The 17,184-nt window shown below is 32.9% G+C and overlaps 1 protein-coding gene across 2 annotated transcripts; it reads left to right on the plus strand.

Annotated features, from left to right (window-relative positions):
* Positions 1-9,405: 9,405 nt before the first annotated feature.
* On the plus strand, positions 9,406-13,234 carry LOC126885986 (uncharacterized protein K02A2.6-like). Of its 2 annotated transcripts, none has more exons than XM_050652824.1 (2): positions 9,406-10,856; positions 12,888-13,234. In XM_050652824.1, the coding sequence occupies exons 1-2, from the start codon at positions 9,549-9,551 to the stop codon at positions 12,930-12,932; spliced, it is 1,353 nt and encodes a 450-aa protein (XP_050508781.1). In that variant the 5' UTR covers positions 9,406-9,548; the 3' UTR covers positions 12,933-13,234. The 2 variants fall into 2 exon arrangements, with proteins under 2 accessions (XP_050508781.1, XP_050508780.1); XM_050652823.1 differs by having other exon boundaries at positions 9,584-9,733; positions 10,086-13,234.
* The last annotated feature ends 3,950 nt before the right edge of the window (positions 13,235-17,184 follow it).

A 17,184-nucleotide genomic window follows, 5' to 3' on the forward strand; every position in this document is an offset into this window, starting at 1 on the left:
TTTTATTAGAAGACTAGCTCTGTTAAAATAAACTTTAGAATAAACGAGCAATTTAATGCGTCGTTGTATAATGTTACTACTAACAGTTGCTACAGGGCTGCACTAATTGGAACTATTGAGGACTTTGATAATTTGTAAAAATATCGTTTCAAGTCTGAAATAGGTATTAAAATTAGCAGCCCTGAAAAGAATAGACTAGAAATATGCTTTATTGTCACTAAAAATTTTACAATTTTATGGACAAAGCTTACATTCAGTCAAAAATATCAGCAACCAACATACAATTTACTAAAATTAGATAAATCGTCAACATACAGTATATTATGTATAAGAGTATTAAAGTGAATCAAAAACAAAAACAAAAACAAAAACAATATATTAAAAAATTTATATAAATTGCAAATTGAACATAAAACAAATCAAATCAACACTAGGAACTAATAATAAGTTTAAGCTGCTGTATATGAAACCCAATTTTCTTAGATATTATTCATTAAGAAATTCTATTGAATAATATGGTCTTTTAGATAGATAGGTTTTTTTCATTTTACGGAACTTTGGGAAAGATGTTGCAGATTTAAGTTCTAATGGAAGATGGTTGTATATTTTTTTGCCGAATATAATATAGATTTTTTTACTAACTCAGTGGACGGCATCGGTAAATAAATATCAGAGGTTGAATTTCTGGTGGAGTAGAGATGACTAGACCTTGCTGGAAAGACATGAAGGTGTTTACGAATTAAACAAACCGTTTCTAGAATATATAAAGATCGAAGTGTTAATATTCTGTGATCTCTGAAGTAACTTCTGCAATGTGTAGTTCTTCTGAGGCAAAACAGATATCTTGTTTCTATTTTTTGCAATTTAAAAATAACATCAGATTGAGCTGCTGTACTAGAACCTCAAAAAGGAAGACCATATCGAAGATGAGACTCGATCAACGAAATTGATTTTCCTTGAAACAAATCCTATTGCGTAGCAAGCTGAGGTGAGTTTCTTACTTAACGGATCGATATGAAGGGACCATTTGAGGTTGCTGTCCAAAAAAATACCAAGAAATTTTCCAGAATCAACGGTACTGATCTGGCTGTTATTAAGAGCCAAAGGTGAAAGAGCTCCTTTATAGGATAATGCTACTGTCTTTTATCCATGTTTAAAGAGGGTAAATTAAAGTCACACCAGGTCTTCATCATCAGTAGATCTGAAGTTATAGTTGCATGGAGAATTGCAATAGTTAAGCTGCTTCAAGTGATACTGGTATCATCAACAAAAAAAAATTCCATCAGTTTTAAATTAGTGACGTCACTTATAAAGATAAGGAAAAGTAGAGGACCCAATACTGAATCTTGTGGTACACCACATATATACCTAATATTTTTGAAACTTGAGTCACTATCATTTGATCTAACCAGTCGTTTCCTATTATCCAAGTAGGATTGGAACCAATTCAAAGAAATACCTCGAATTCCGTAGAAATTGAGTTTTTTAATCAAAATATACTTTCTTTAACCTTTAACTACACGCGCTGGCGTATTTTGTACCTACGCCAGATATAAGAATTCTACTGCAAATATATTTAAAAATTTAATTTTTGACCTTGTTTATCTCTCTTACCTATCACTGTAATGTGCTTTACAATTTGGTTTTAGTTTCGTTATAATCGGCGTTCTGGGAAGATCGTAATTTACAGTTTATTATTTGTTGTTTCCGGTGGTGGACAATATACGCCACGATTATATTAATATAAGTAGTAATATAAATACATATTTCAACTGTTTTTTAGTCATTATGGCACAAAATATATTTTTCTTTATAAACAATACTTTTTCTCCTGTAAAAAATCACATTTCAAACAATTTTTTATTAGTAATTTTATTTATCATGGAATCCAGTTATTCCATGATTTCAGTTATAAATTCCAATTGGCTTACTGAGAAGGAACTCCAAGTATTCACTGATACCGAATAAGGTTTATAACAAACAACTAAGTGTATTTTTTCAAAAAAAATAAACAAATCTGCTGTTTTTAAGTGTATCTTCTTGTGGCGTATAAAGTACGCCACGCGTGTAGTTATGTTATAACTTGATGCGCGGGTTGTTAAAGGTTAACAAAATTTACAACGAAGGAAAAATACCAGATGATTGGTTGGAGTCACTGTTTATAACATTACCAAAGAAAAGCAGGCCCACCAAATGCAGCGATTTTAGACTAATCAGCTTGATGAGTCACACACCTAAGATACTTTTACGTATTATACAAAACCAAGTATTCCTTCTGTGCAAAACTAGAATGGGTAATAAGCAATTTGGATTTAGAAATGGTCTAGGAACTAAAGAAGCACTATTTTGTATGCGCGTTCTATTACAAAAAAGTTGTGAATTTCGAAAGAACGTTTATGTTTGTTTCATCGACTTCGAGAAGGCATTCGACAGAGTACAAAATGATACACTTTTCGATTGCCTGCAGGTAGCAGGACGACCACTACGATATAAGACTGCTGAAATACTTATATTACAATCAAGTAGCCTTTATCCAAATTGGAGACAGTCGTACTGAAAACTTCCGATAAAACGTGGAGTACGACAAGGTTGTGTTTTATCACCCACCCTTTTTAATCTGTACTCTGAAGAAATCTTTAGGGAGGCTTTGGATGACAGACAAAAGGGAGTAAGGTTAGGCGGAGAAGTAATCAACAATATTAGATACGCTGACGATACAGCCATTCTTGATGAAAATTTACAAGATCTTCAGACACTACTAAATCTAGTCAGTGAAGCAAGTTATCGGAGAGGCCTTAAAATCAACATTTCAAAGACAAAGTGGATGGCAGTTGGAAAGATTAATATAGATCAACGTCAACTTTCTCTTGATGGAGAGGAGTTAGAACGGGTAAATCATTTCAAGTACCTTGGCAGCTGGTTAAATGTAAATTGTGACTCTGATGAAGAGATAATAACTAGGATCGAAATATCACGGAAGGCTTTTATGACCTGGAAACCAGTTTTATGTAACAGAAACCTGTCGATGATTATTCGAAAAAAAGTGCTAAAATGTTTTGTGTGGTCTATCCTATTGTATGGTTGTGAGACATGGACACAAAAACCACAATGCTAAACAAAATAGAAGAATTCGAATTGTGGTGCTATCGACGAATCCTAAAGATATCGTGGGTTTCGCACACTTCCAATGAAGATGTTCTTCAAATGCTGAATTCAGAACGTCTGCTCATAAGCATCATAAAGAGGAGAAAAACAGAATACTTGGGCCATATAATTAGAGGACCTAAATGCCATCTGCTTCGCCTTATAATACAAGGAAAAGTGGAGGGAAAGAGAGGGATTGGTCGAAAGAAACTTTCATGGCTGCGTAATATTAGACAATGGTGTGGCTGCACAATAGAAGAATTATTTCGCGCAGCAGCCGATAGAGAGAGATTTCAAGAAATTGTAAACATGATGACGGCCAACGTCTGAATACCGACACGGCACCTAAAGAAGAAGAAGAAGAATCAAAATATCGTGATTTACACAATCAAAAGCTTTGGCATAATCGCAGAAAACAGTGGCAGTATAAAGAATATTGTTTAGTGCTTGGTAAACCTCACGTAGTACAGAAAACATGACATCAGTGGTACATTTGTTAGTTAAAAATCCGAACTGTTTTTCTAATAAAATTTTGTTATCAACGAGAAAGGACATAAGTCGAGTTTTAATGAGTCTCTCAATAATTTTGGAGAGTACCGGTAGTAAGGCAATAGGTCTATAGTTGCAAGCATTATATTTTTCACCACCCTTATGAAGAGAAAAGATAATGGCTCTCTTTAGGCACTGTCTAAATTTACATTTTTCGAAGAAATCATTAATTAGTGAGACAAGGATTTCCAACACATTTCCTGTGAGATTAGAGAACATTTTTATAGATAGTCCATCAGCAATACAGGATGATAGTCCATCAGCAAAAACAACTAATGAATAGAATTCCATCCCTATCAGTTTACCTATTTATATTTTTTTCTAAGCCTCTTTGTTAAATTTTAACTACTGAGTTAAAATCCCAGCAAAATCTAGACGTATGTTTGTTTTTATAAAAGTTTTTTTATAATGCCAAGAGTATGAGGACACACAAAATTACATCAATTGATCTAGTTTGATAGGTGGTCTAAGAGAACCCGGACTTTCTTTTCAGGAAGTTATGAAGAAGGTTCATAGCAGTTTAGGTATTGTGATAATATGTTACCGGACATGATAGAGCATCAAGACCGTCGCCTAAGGTTAAGGGGAGGGTATGGTTTAAAATTAACAATTGAAGCACATTTTTGTGATTTTGTTTTGAAACTATGGTACAATTATTTTGGTTTTAAATTAAATATATACAATAGAGTAAACTTTTACAGACACATAAAAAAATGGATTTTGCGGTGGACATCAGAACTCATCACTAGATTATTTGAAACAAAAAATTCAAAACGATTTTATAGGTTTTTGAATTTCTTGAGGTAACGCTGTCGATATTTTTTATTTTGAACGATTTTTGAGTACTTGTATCACTCGGAAATAATAAAAAAACCGAAATTATTAGTAAAACAGGGTGAAAATCATCATTATTATTATTTCTAAACGAAAAATAAGCATAAAACAAATATATCTCGACAGCGTTACGTCATGAAATGTCCAAAGAAAATCTGTGCAAAATTGCAGATGGATGAGTCAAGTAGTTTTTGAGTTACGATGTCTACCGCCTTTGAAAAATTAGTTTTGAGAAAAGCGCGTTTAACGTTTTGACAACTTCATCATCATCTTATTATTTTTCTGTCAAATCTTAAAGTGATGCACATCGGAGTATGTTTTGTGAATCGCGTAGTAATTTACAAAAGAGAAGGCGAACAGTTGTTGAACGTTTCTCACGAAAGCGTGCTGGCGCGAAACCGCGGCAAAGCGAGTCGGTGGTAGGGACCTCTATATACTGTGGTAGCGATATTCAACACGCTGTATATCTGGTAATTTTACTCCGATGAATCTGAAGTATTCTTAAAGTTATGCACTTTAATTTAAAATAATACCAAAAAATTAAAGAAAAAGGAGCAAAATGCAAAATTTTGGTGCCTGTCAAAATTTTCAATGTGTTTTAAATGTATTAAATTTTTTTTCGAATCCTGAGAAAACTAATAAAATATGTTTGAGAAATTTGAACGCAGAATTAAAAATTATATTGTTAATTAGGGCCGAGAGGGCCTGAAAACTACTGTAATTCTGTTTATTTTAATAAGTAACAGGGGTGAAAATAAAAGAGGCAATTTACTGTAATTTTTAATTGCAAATAATTCATTTAAAAGAAACTTTTTATTTATTCTAAGGGACTTTCGGCCTTCTACAATAAAGTTGTCTTTCATACTGCTTTTAAATTTTTCAAAAATACTTATTAGTTTTCTCAGGATTCGAAAAAAATAAATTCATTTAAAACACATTGAAAATTCTAACATGCGTCTAGATTTTGCATTTTGCGCCGTTCCCCTTAATTTCAAACCATAGCTCCCCCTTAATGGCTCTAAAGGTACCTATCCGTAAAAGAGTGAACCGCGCTCCGTGCAGCTCGAATGGATACAGTATGAGCTCCTCTACATATAAATCGCAAACCGGTTGAATCGAAGAGGGTGAGCGCCGAGCGGCGTTCACCAACGCTGCCGTGCTTAGCGAAAACGCCGTATCTGCAAAAATCTGAAAAAATTAGATTTATACATTTTTCTAACCCAAATGTGCATATCTATCTTATTTGCTTACTAAAAATGACGTAAGTTAAGCCAAAATACATTAAACACAACGCATTTTATGCCGTATCTGCAAAAATACTCATGGATACTTAGAATAAATTCGTCATCTGAAAAATGCTTAGAAAAAACGCCGTATTTAAAGGTCACTTGCCGCGTTTATCCTAAGCAGGCACTAGATGCGGCGTTCTGCCTAAGCATTTGACAGATTTTTACAGCATGTGTAAAATTTTTAATAAGGTTAGTTTGTTGCCATTTTTCAACGAGAACGGTTGTTTGATATAATTTTTTAAATATGTCAAATAGAACAAAGTTAATACTGCAGAAGCCTATTTTTTCTTTATCAACAGAAAATCTAAACACATATGTTCGAGTTGTTGGTGATCAAGAAATAATGTGTGGTTCTAAAAACAATGCGGTACTACTAAGTGAGACAAATACTTCCACTAAATGTGGAGTTTCGCGGAGTTTCCTATGTGTGTGTATATTGTTGTTGATGTATTATTACGTTAATTATTGTATTATTACGTTACATCAGGCATTTTAAACAGTGCAAATTTTATAAAGTTTGTTCGAAATACAAATTTTGGTACGAAGTATTTTGGTCGCCGTAGGTCGTAGAATTTCCAAATAAAAAATGTGTTATAAAAGTACATAGTTAAATCAATGTCTAATAATTAATAATTAAAAATAAACTTGATCGTAAATGTTAATCGTTTCTGGAATGTTTTTAATTTTAAAATGCAAGAAACGCCCCTTAGCGGCAAACCTATTAATTCCAAAATTATTTCCAGCACTTTTTTTGTCCATTCTCATGACACACTTTTATAAAAAATGTTTTTTATTCTCCTTTTTCATCGTTATATTGTATTTATTATACAGTACACTCCTTCCATAACGAGAAGTGAAATGGCAGACTAATTACCTCGTTATACTCGGATCTCGTTACATCAGACAACAATAATATTGTACATACATATAGTTGTCTAAAATATTAACTTTCTATAGTGATGCCATTCGGAGCAATATAAGGTGCTAAATATTGTTTCCTCGACAATAAGGCTTCGCCATCATAAATTATAATTTTTTTTACAATATTCAGTATCGACCAATAGATAAACAGAACAGGAAGAAGTTTATTATAGGTAGGCGGTGGATTTTTATTAAAGCACTACCCTCGATAACCGCACAGATGTTGGGAATTTATGTATACAGGTAGTTGGGGTATTTATTTATAGCCATTACAGCGCTAAAAATAGATAAAGAATAATAAAGAAACATATTTTACGATTCCATTTTTCCCCGTTATATCCAGATATGCCTCGTTATAGAGGTGTTCAGTTCAATAGGAATTTCATGGAACATCTAGTGTACCTCGTTATAAGCGAAACCTCGTAATAACCGTGTTCGTTATAGAGAGAGTCTACTATAAAATAAGAAAATGCTTAGCACAAATGCAGTACTGCATTCTTCCTAAGAAGGAAGACGTTAATTTATGTAGCATACTTAGAAAGAACGCAGTAACATGAGTTTTTAGAGTAAATAAGATATATTTTGCCAATATTATGTATCAACATGAATTCTATGATATTTATTATGTATATAAAGTAGAAAACAAAAAAAATTCTAAATAGTTTTCAACGGCTAGAGATTTAAACAAAAACCGATTTTACTCAAATGTGATCTCTCTGCAGATACGGCGTTTTTCCTAAGGACGGCAGAACGTATCCACTATATGGAGCTGCTACAACGAGCGGGGTTCACCCTTGTATGGATACTTACCTTAAGAGACACTAGCAGGTCTATTGCAAAACAGTTATATTTTATATATGGTTTACAAAACATGAAAGATCAATTATTCGAATGCGAACAATTTTTTGCCGAATTTAAAGTTTTGACCTTTTTTCATTTCGGTCACACTGATTTCTACCTCTTACTGCGTAACATCTCTTAACATCGACGTATTCGTCTTGAATGGTATAGAGAACAATTGTGTTGGGATCAGGAATAGAATTCAGTATTCTTTAGAGATTAATTTCGATTCTGTTTAGTGATCCATGATATCTCATCCAGAATAAGAAGACGACGTGGCGGAAGACGAAATCTACAGTAGTTTTTTTCTCAAAAGGTACGTGCACCACACTATTGGGGTTATTGTGTGAAGGCCTTATGGTTCAAGGCCACGTCTAATCTTCTTCAGAGGCAACATGATAGCTCACCAATACATAGAAGAAATTCTAGAACCTCATTATACAGGGTATCAACTTCTGTGACAAAGTCCAATATGTCCATTATTATACAATATATGAAAAAAAGTTGTTAATAAAAGTTATAGACAGCATTAATGTACACATTTTAAAATTAGTGAGAAATATACAGGATCCTTCATAACACGGTGCCAAACTAAAGTTATGTTTGTTTTTTTTTAAATGGAACACCCTCTATTCTATTCAAAATCTGGTTTCTCTTCATTTTTCTGATTAAGAAGATATAACACTTCTAGGGTTAAAAAGGGGTAGTTCCCTGGATTGGCTGTATACCTTATAGTTAAACAAACTGGAACATGAAGTAAAAACCACTTCTATGTAAAAGATATATTTACTAAAAATTTTTTAGAATCCCAATGGATTCAATAAAATGAGTTCATCAGAACGTTTTCAAACCTATCGGTCCATCATCAGTGAATCTAAAATCAAATAAGTAATCCCACTATTAAAATTGAAAAGATGGTTGAAATTGTGAAAGTTAAAAAATGTGGTTATGATTACTTACTTGAATACTTGCAAAATAGCCCCAGAACCAAACAATGGTTGTGATTATAAATAAATCTACATTATGTTGAAATAAATTTAAAATGGGAACATGGTGAAACTCTACCCGAGGACCCAATCAACCATCTTCGGTCAACGATGACTACTAAGTGTCAAAGCTATGTAAGGAAATGCTTGATGTGACATTAACAGTTGAGGAAGAAGGTAGTCGATTTTCAAGGAAATTTAAAAACAAAGTCATGATCCAAGACGAAGATATGGTAAAGATTTTAATATCTGAAAATGTCTGTTAATTAAATCTATTGTTTTTTAAAATTAAAAGAAAATGTGTTTTACAAAATAAAAATTATTTTAACTGTAGGTAACTACAAATTGACTGTATCAAATAAAATAAACCTGATCAAAAAATTTCAATATGATAAAGTGAGCTGATTAGTAGTAATGACAGAAATAAAATTAAATAAGTGGTCATATAGAAGAAGTTTTAAATTTTGAAAAGGGATATTATTATATCAAGAAATTTATATGTCCACAGTATGTGTATTGATGGTTGTATAGGTAGAAGGGAAATTATTGTTTGGATGTAGGTGAAAATTAAAAAATTTATATAGATTGGAGTTAAGATAAAGTCAATCTGATAGTAGAAAGTATGATTCAGGAATGCAATTATTATGGAACAATTTTTATGAAATTGAGAAAATTCTTGTGACAAACTGGTGAATATGTAAAATTGATAATAAATAATTGTAGGATAATAGGTTGCCCAGTTGATACAAACTAAAATTTAATTAGTATAGAAAACTGTTATGTTCGTGTAAAACTCCCTTAACCATGAATGTAGGTTGGTACTACTGTCATCTGATCGACAGCTGTCAGATACTTAATACTGCGATAGAAAATGGAAACCATGTGCATAATTCTTTAAAATAAAGTATTTTACATCGAGTATTATTTCATTACAAATACTTACGTCCTTTAAGTACAAAGGACTTGACATTTGGCGACGAGGATAATGGATACAAATATTACAGACACTACATCAACTACAACGCTTCCAACTACAGCCGGTACAAACACGAGTTCCTCGACTACAACTGCGATAGTTGCACCTGCTACAGCTCCAGTAATGTCTACACAAGTTTCTACATTCCAGTTTTCCGTTGAACCTTTTAACCAGACAGCTACAAAATGGTCCAGGTGGGTAAAACGGCTGGAAGGAGCATACAAAGTTTTTAAAATTCCAGAGGAAATGAAATTGCCCTATTTACTACATTACATGGGGTCGGAAGCATACGATACACTGTGTGATAAACTAGCTCCAGAGCTCCCTGAAGACAAGTCATATGAGGATACAGTTAAGTTAATGGATAATTTTTACAACCCTGCACCACTTGAAATTGCTGAAATATTTAGGTTTCAATCAAAAAGACAAGCAGAAGGCGAAAGTATACAAGAATACCTACATTCTCTACAGAAACTTGCCATAAACTGCAACTTTTCCACATATTTAAAAAGTGCTATACGAAATCAGTTTGTTTTTGGTTTACAGTCAAAGAGGATTCAAGCCAGACTATTAGAAACAAAGGGATTGGACTTGGACCGAGCCGTAGAAATTGCAGCAAGCATGGAAACTTCAGAAAAGGATAGTAATCAATTTTCTCACAACAATAATTACAATCAGGCTAGTATAAATGTTTTAAATGCGAAAGCAAAAAGTTCTCATAAAAATACAAACACTAGTAAATTTAATGATAATAATACAGTAAATAATCATAGTAGCTCTCCTAATAATACTTCTACAATGTCAAATAACCCTAATAGGGCTTGTTATAGATGCGGAGACACCTCGCATTTAGCCGATAAATGTAATAAAAAGCATTTAATATGTAACTTTTGTAAAAACGTCGGACACATTCAAAAAGTTTGTTTAAAGGCACAACAAAATTCACACAGGCAAGTAAATTCAGTAAACTCTGCTCAAGAGGTCTTAGAAGTAAATGCTGGAAATTGCAAAGATAAATTTTTTATAAATTTAAAAGTGAATGGTAATATTTTAAATTTTGAAATTGATTCTGGCGCTGCTGTTACAATCATAAATAAAAATATATTTGAAAAATATTTTCCTGTATTACAATTACAAAAATCGGATGTTAAATTAACTACATACTGCAAAAATAATTTGAATGTTTTAGGTTTAGTTTCAGTGGAGGTTGAGCACCAGGAATTAAAGCACACTCTAAAGTTGTATGTGGTGGATGGTGATGGCTACTCACTGGTTGGTCGAGAGTGGATACATGCTCTGGAAATCAATTTACATCAGGTAAATACAATTCTACATGAAAATTTTGAAATTGCAACTTTGTTAGATAAATATAAACATTTATTTGAAAAGTCAGTTGGTGAAATAAAAGGGTTAGAGGCTGAAATTTATCTAAAACCTGGTACTAAAGCAACATTTTGTAAGGCCCGTCCTGTAGCTTTTGCATTACGCCCTAAAGTTGAGGCAGAATTAGAGTCCTTAGTAAATCAGGGAGTCTTAAAGAAAGTAGCATTTTCGGACTGGGCAACTCCTATTGTTCCTGTAGTTAAACAAAATGGGGACATACGCATTTGTGGTGATTTTAAAATCACATTAAACCCTTGCATTGAAGTGGATGAATACCCTTTACCTACACCAGATGACCTACTTTCCCAATTAGCAGGTGGGGACAAATATACAAAAATAGATATTACGAAAGCTTACTTACACTTGCCAATAAAAGATGAAATGAAACATTTACTTACATTAAACACCCATAAAGGTTTATTTCAACCAAATCGATTAATGTTTGGAATTGCTAGTGCTCCTGCCAAATGGCAACGTTTAATGGAGCAAATGCTACAAGGAATAGATGGTATTTCAATATTTCAGGATGATATAAGAATTACAGCTCCAAATAATACCTTACATTTACAAAGACTTGAACAAGTTTTAAAGAAATTATCTGAACATAATTTACATATAAATTTGGATAAAAGCGAATTTTTCAAAGACGAGATTGACTACTGTGGATATAAGATGAGTAAAACGGGTGTGTCTACTAGTGCAGATAAGGTAACTGCAATTGCAAATGCTCCAATACCTACAAACAGAACTCAAGTTCGGAGTTTCTGTGGCCTAATTAATTATTACAGACGTTTTTTAAAAGATACTTCTACAATTTTACAACCATTAAATAATTTACTTAAAAAGAATGTCAATTTTAAATGGTCGAATACTTGTCAAACTGCGTTTGACAAAGCAAAAAACTCATTTGTTCTAGAAATGTTTTATGTCACTATGACCCAAATTTACCATTAGTCCTAGCAACTGATGCATCACCCTATGGGGTAGGTGCAGTACTTTCACATATCTTTCCAGATGGTACAGAGAGACCCTTACAGTTTGCTTCTCAAACTCTTACTACTACACAGCAAAGGTACTCACAAATAGACAAAGAAGCTTACAGCATAATTTTTGGAGTAAAAAAATTTTACAATTATTTATGTGCTAGGAAATTTACTTTGCTCACTGATCATAAGCCGTTAGTTCAAATTTTCGCACCTGATAAAAGCCTACCAGTTTTAAGTGCAACAAGAATGCAACATTATGCAATTTTCTTACAAGATTTGAATTATGACATTCGTTACAAAAATACAGATTCTCATCTCAATGCTGACGCACTTTCACGTCTACCTATAAAATCAGAACAAAATTTCACACATGATGAGCCAGATATTTTTGAAATAAATCAAATTGAAACTTTGCCTACAAATATTAGAGATCTAGCTTTTCATACAAAAAATGATCATACCTTAAAAAAATTACTTGTTGGGTTAAAAACAGGAAAACCTGTTGATAAACGATGTAGCTTCAATATAAATCAAGCTGAATTTTCATTACAATCTGATGTTATTATGAGAGGACAAAGAGTAGTTATACCTACTAAATTGAGAAATAAAATTTTGACAGAATTACATACTGCACATTTTGGAATAGTTAGAATGAAATCTTTAGCTCGTAGTTATTGCTGGTGGCCTCACATAGACCAGGATATTGAGTCACTTTGTAAAAATTGTTTAGAGTGCAATAAGCACAAGAACAACCCAATTAAAGATAATTCTCATATATGGGAGCCACCAAAATTTTGTTTTGAACGAGTGCATGCTGATTACGCTGGACCTTTCAATGGAGGTTATTATTTTATATTGGTAGATTCCTTCAGTAAATGGCCTGAAATTCATTTTACAAAAAATACTACTACAAAAACTACTATTGAAATTTGCCGAAAAATTTTTACAACTTTTGGTATTCCTAAAGCTTTTGTTACAGACAATGGTAGACAATTTGACTCTCATGAGTTTAGAACCTTTATGAAAGATAATGGAATTACACAAAAATTTACTGCACCCTACCATCCTGCAACTAATGGACAGGGAGAGAGATATGTCCAAATACTGAAAAAATGTTTAAGGGCTATGCGAAGTGAGGGAAATGACAGGGAGTTTGAATTATGTAAGCTACTTATGCAATACCGCAGAAGCCCACATACAGTTACAGGTAAAAGTCCCTCAGAACTTATGTTAGGAAGACAAATAAGGAATAGATTAGATTTACTTAAACCTTCATGTAGTGATAGAGTTACCTATACTGATATGAGTCTAAGAAACTTTGATATAGGAACTAGGGTTTCCGTGAGGGATTATTTTCATTCTAAATGGCAATTTGGCATTATTGTACTCAGATTAGGGTTATTGCATTATTTAATTCAGTTAGATGATGGTAGAACATGGAAACGTCATGTAGACCAAATACGGCAAATTGGGGAATATACTCCATCTCAAAATAATCCAACATGTTACATTCCGGATACCATTACTCACAATTTGATTCCGAGGGAGGCATCAATTCCAGAGCACAGTGTCTCACCACCACCTACCGAAGTGATTACTGATGAATCCGAAATTTCAAACAATATGGAAAGTTCGAATAGTGTACCTGGGGCTCAAACTGAAACTGAGGAACCCATTTTAAGGCGTTCCACTAGAGTAAGGAAACCTGTTACCAGACTGAATTTGTAAGTACTTTTACTTCTAGTTAACTTTTGTAATTCATGGTCAAGGGAGGAGGTGTTATGTTCGTGTAAAACTACCTTAACCATGAATGTAGGTTGGTACTACTGTCATCTGAACGACAGCTGTCAGATACTTAATACTGCGATAGAAAATGGAAACCATGTGCATAAATCTTTAAAATAAAGTATTTTACATCGAGTATTATTTCATTACAAATACTTACGTCCTTTAAGTACAAAGGACTTGACAAAAACAATAGGTGTAATGAATAAAATAGAATTAATAAAACAAAATTAAGAGAATGAATATTGTTATAATTTGATTAAAGAATGACTGAGTTTAACTGTGATAACTGAAATAAAGTGATGAAATGTTAGATGTGGAGATAAAATATATTTGGAAAAGGTCAAAGACAAGTTAAATGGTGTGAAAAAGCTGAAGTGGTATCTCTCTTACTGTGTTCTGCCGATCGGGTGGAAAGAGATCTGTAAGTTCTACCAATGCGTAGGTAGCATCGCAGTCTGAACAAGAGAGTCTGTATACCCCACTACGGCTCATGTAATGGATAGGGTCTTTGGTGTTAGTTAAGCTTTTATTGAGGGTGTTATTAACTTTAAATGAGATTTTGATGTTATCACAAGAATTAGAAATGATTTGTTTGACTCTTTCAGAAAATTTGGAGTTATTAAACGGTAAGGAGGCATAAATTGGAGTAGTTGTGGAAGATGATGAGAAAGCGGATTGTTGAAGTAACTTAAGTTCTCTTTTCTGTTGAAGTTTATGGATGATGTCTGGGTCATAACCATTGTTAACTGCAATTTGTTTGATGATGTTCAGTTCTTTGTTAAATTCAGTTGTAGATAGAGGAATAGAGTTTAATCTATGTATAAAACTACGAAATGCAGAAAGTTTATGTGAAAGAGGATGGTTAGAAGTGGAATGGATAACGTGATCAGTCTGTGTAGGTTTACGGTAGATACCAAAGTTGAAGTGGTCATATAGTCTGGTAATAGATATGTCCAGGAAGTTAATGGAGTTAGAAGATTCTAGTTCCATGGATTTGATTGATTTTATGAAGTAAGTTGTGAGCTGAGTCGGAGTTACCAGATATGAGGACTAAAATGTCATCTACATAACGAAACCAATGTAATATCTCTGGATTTTTTGTGATATGATTGGATTCTAAATGATCCATAAAGACATCAGCTAAGAAAGGGGATAAGCAACTTCCCATTGCTAAACCATCTGGTTGTTGATAAAAGTTGTTGTTGAAGACAAAGTAATCTTGAGATAGACAGATTTTGAGAATGTTTATAATAGACGAAGTGGTAGTGGAGGTCACCGAATTATTTAAAAGAAGCGAGTTGACCAGACTAATCGATTCATTTTTTGGGACTGAAGTGAATAAATTGCTAACATCAAAAGAAAGCATGACGATATTCGGATTAAGATTGACAAGTTGAAGTTTTTCAACTAATTGGCGAGAATTCAAAACAGTAAACTGTGGGGTGAAGTTAATAAAATTTTTAATAATGTTAAGAATGAATTTAGATAAAATAGAGACTGGAGTATTGATGAAACTGACAACGGGACGAATGGGAATGTCAACCTTGTGTATCTTTGGTAAACCGTATAACCTGGGAGTGAGTGGATTAGACGGAATTTTGGTGTAAGCTGCTTCATATTCAGAGAAGAGATCAGTAAACTGTTTAAGATTGTTTTTCATTTTTGACACAAAAGATTTTGAAGGATCAACAGGGAGAAGATTAAAATTATTGTTATTTAGGAAAGATGTGACTTTGTCGATGTATAGTTGCTGGTCTAAAATAACAAGGCAGTTACCCTTATCTGGTTTACTAAAAATGAGGTGTTGGTTTTTGATCTTATTTTTAATAGATTTGAGTGTGGATAGAAGGGATTTAGACTTGCTAAATGAAAAATTGGGAAAAGATGAAGATGGCGTGGAAGTAGAAGAGGAATTGATGTTGGAAAGAGAAGAATTGTTATTAGAGAGAAGTTTAGTTTTGAATTTGTTGATAGTTTGGATGCAAGAGTTTCTGATTGATGTTTTTTGTGTAAGTGAAATGGAAAGATTTTGAATAACAGTGTCGGTCTCTATGGAAAGACTCTCAAGATCTCTAATAGATAGATTGGTGGGAATGGAGTGTTTAAGACCGAGGTTTAAGAGTTTTAATTCGTCATCTGAAAATTGGACGTCATCCGTTATTTTGCAAGTATTCAAGTAAGTAATCATAACCACATTTTTTAACTTTCACAATTTCAACCATTTTTTCAATTTTAATAGTGGGATTACTTATTTGATTTTAGATTCACTGATGATGGACCGATAGGTTTGAAAACGTTCTGATGAACTCATTTTATTGAATCCATCGGGATTCTAAAAATTTTTTGTAAATATACCTTTTACATAGAAGTGGTTTTTACTTCATGTTCCAGTTTCTTTAACTATAAAGTATACAGCCAATCCAGGGAACTACACCTTTTTAGTTTCTATATGACAGTATGGTCAACTTGGCTCTACAATACTTGCGATTAGCCACACAACGGAGCAACATAAAGCTGGACATATGGTTCATATCCAGATGTTTACATAATAAAGTCTTCCCAACATTCTGTAGAGTTAGAACTTCCAATAATGTACATCCCAACATCAGGAACGCTATGCAGACTAAACTCATGAAGAAAGAGATTTGTAAACATTATATCAAACTGAACTACATTGACTGTAAGCTAAAGGTAACATATGATTCTCTACTCGAAACTTTACAATATATTAATCTTAATACTCTCTTGTCAGACGTTCAGGATAAGGTAGATCGTTCACATTCAGTTAAATTCAACCGAGTCAATAATAAATTACAACATTTAGTCAACAATAAGATTGGACTTGATCAACAAAAAGCTTCCCATAACAAAAGTTTTTCCAATTTTCGATTCCATCCAAGAATCAAAAATCTCTCAAATGTCCAATTTTCAGATGACGAATTAAAACTCTTAAACCTCGGTTTTAAACACTCCATTCCCACCAATTTATCTATTAGAGATCTTGAGAGTCTTTCCATAGAGACCGACACTGTTATTCAAAATCTTTCCATTTCACTTACACAAAAAACATCAATCAGAAACTCTTGCATCCAAACTATCAACAAATTCAAAACTAAACTTCTCTCTAATAACAATTCTTCTCTTTCCAACATCAATTCCTCTTCTACTTCCACGTCATCTTCATCTTTTCCCAATTTTTCATTTAACAAGTCTAAATCCCTTCTATCCACACTCAAATCTATTAAAAATAAGATCAAAAACCAACACCTCATTTTTAGTAAAGCAGATAAGGGTAACTGCCTTGTTATTTTAGACCAGCAACTATACATCGACAAAGTCACATCTTTCCTAAATAACAATAATTTTAATCTTCTCCCTGTTGATCCTTCAAAATTTTTGTGTCAAAAATGAAAAACAATCTTAAACAGTTTACTGATTTCTTCTCTGAATATGAAGCACCTTACACCAAAATTCCGTCTAATCCACTC

This window comes from Diabrotica virgifera, chromosome 6, assembly GCF_917563875.1.
Source record: "Diabrotica virgifera virgifera chromosome 6, PGI_DIABVI_V3a".
Taxonomy (NCBI): domain Eukaryota; kingdom Metazoa; phylum Arthropoda; class Insecta; order Coleoptera; family Chrysomelidae; genus Diabrotica; species Diabrotica virgifera.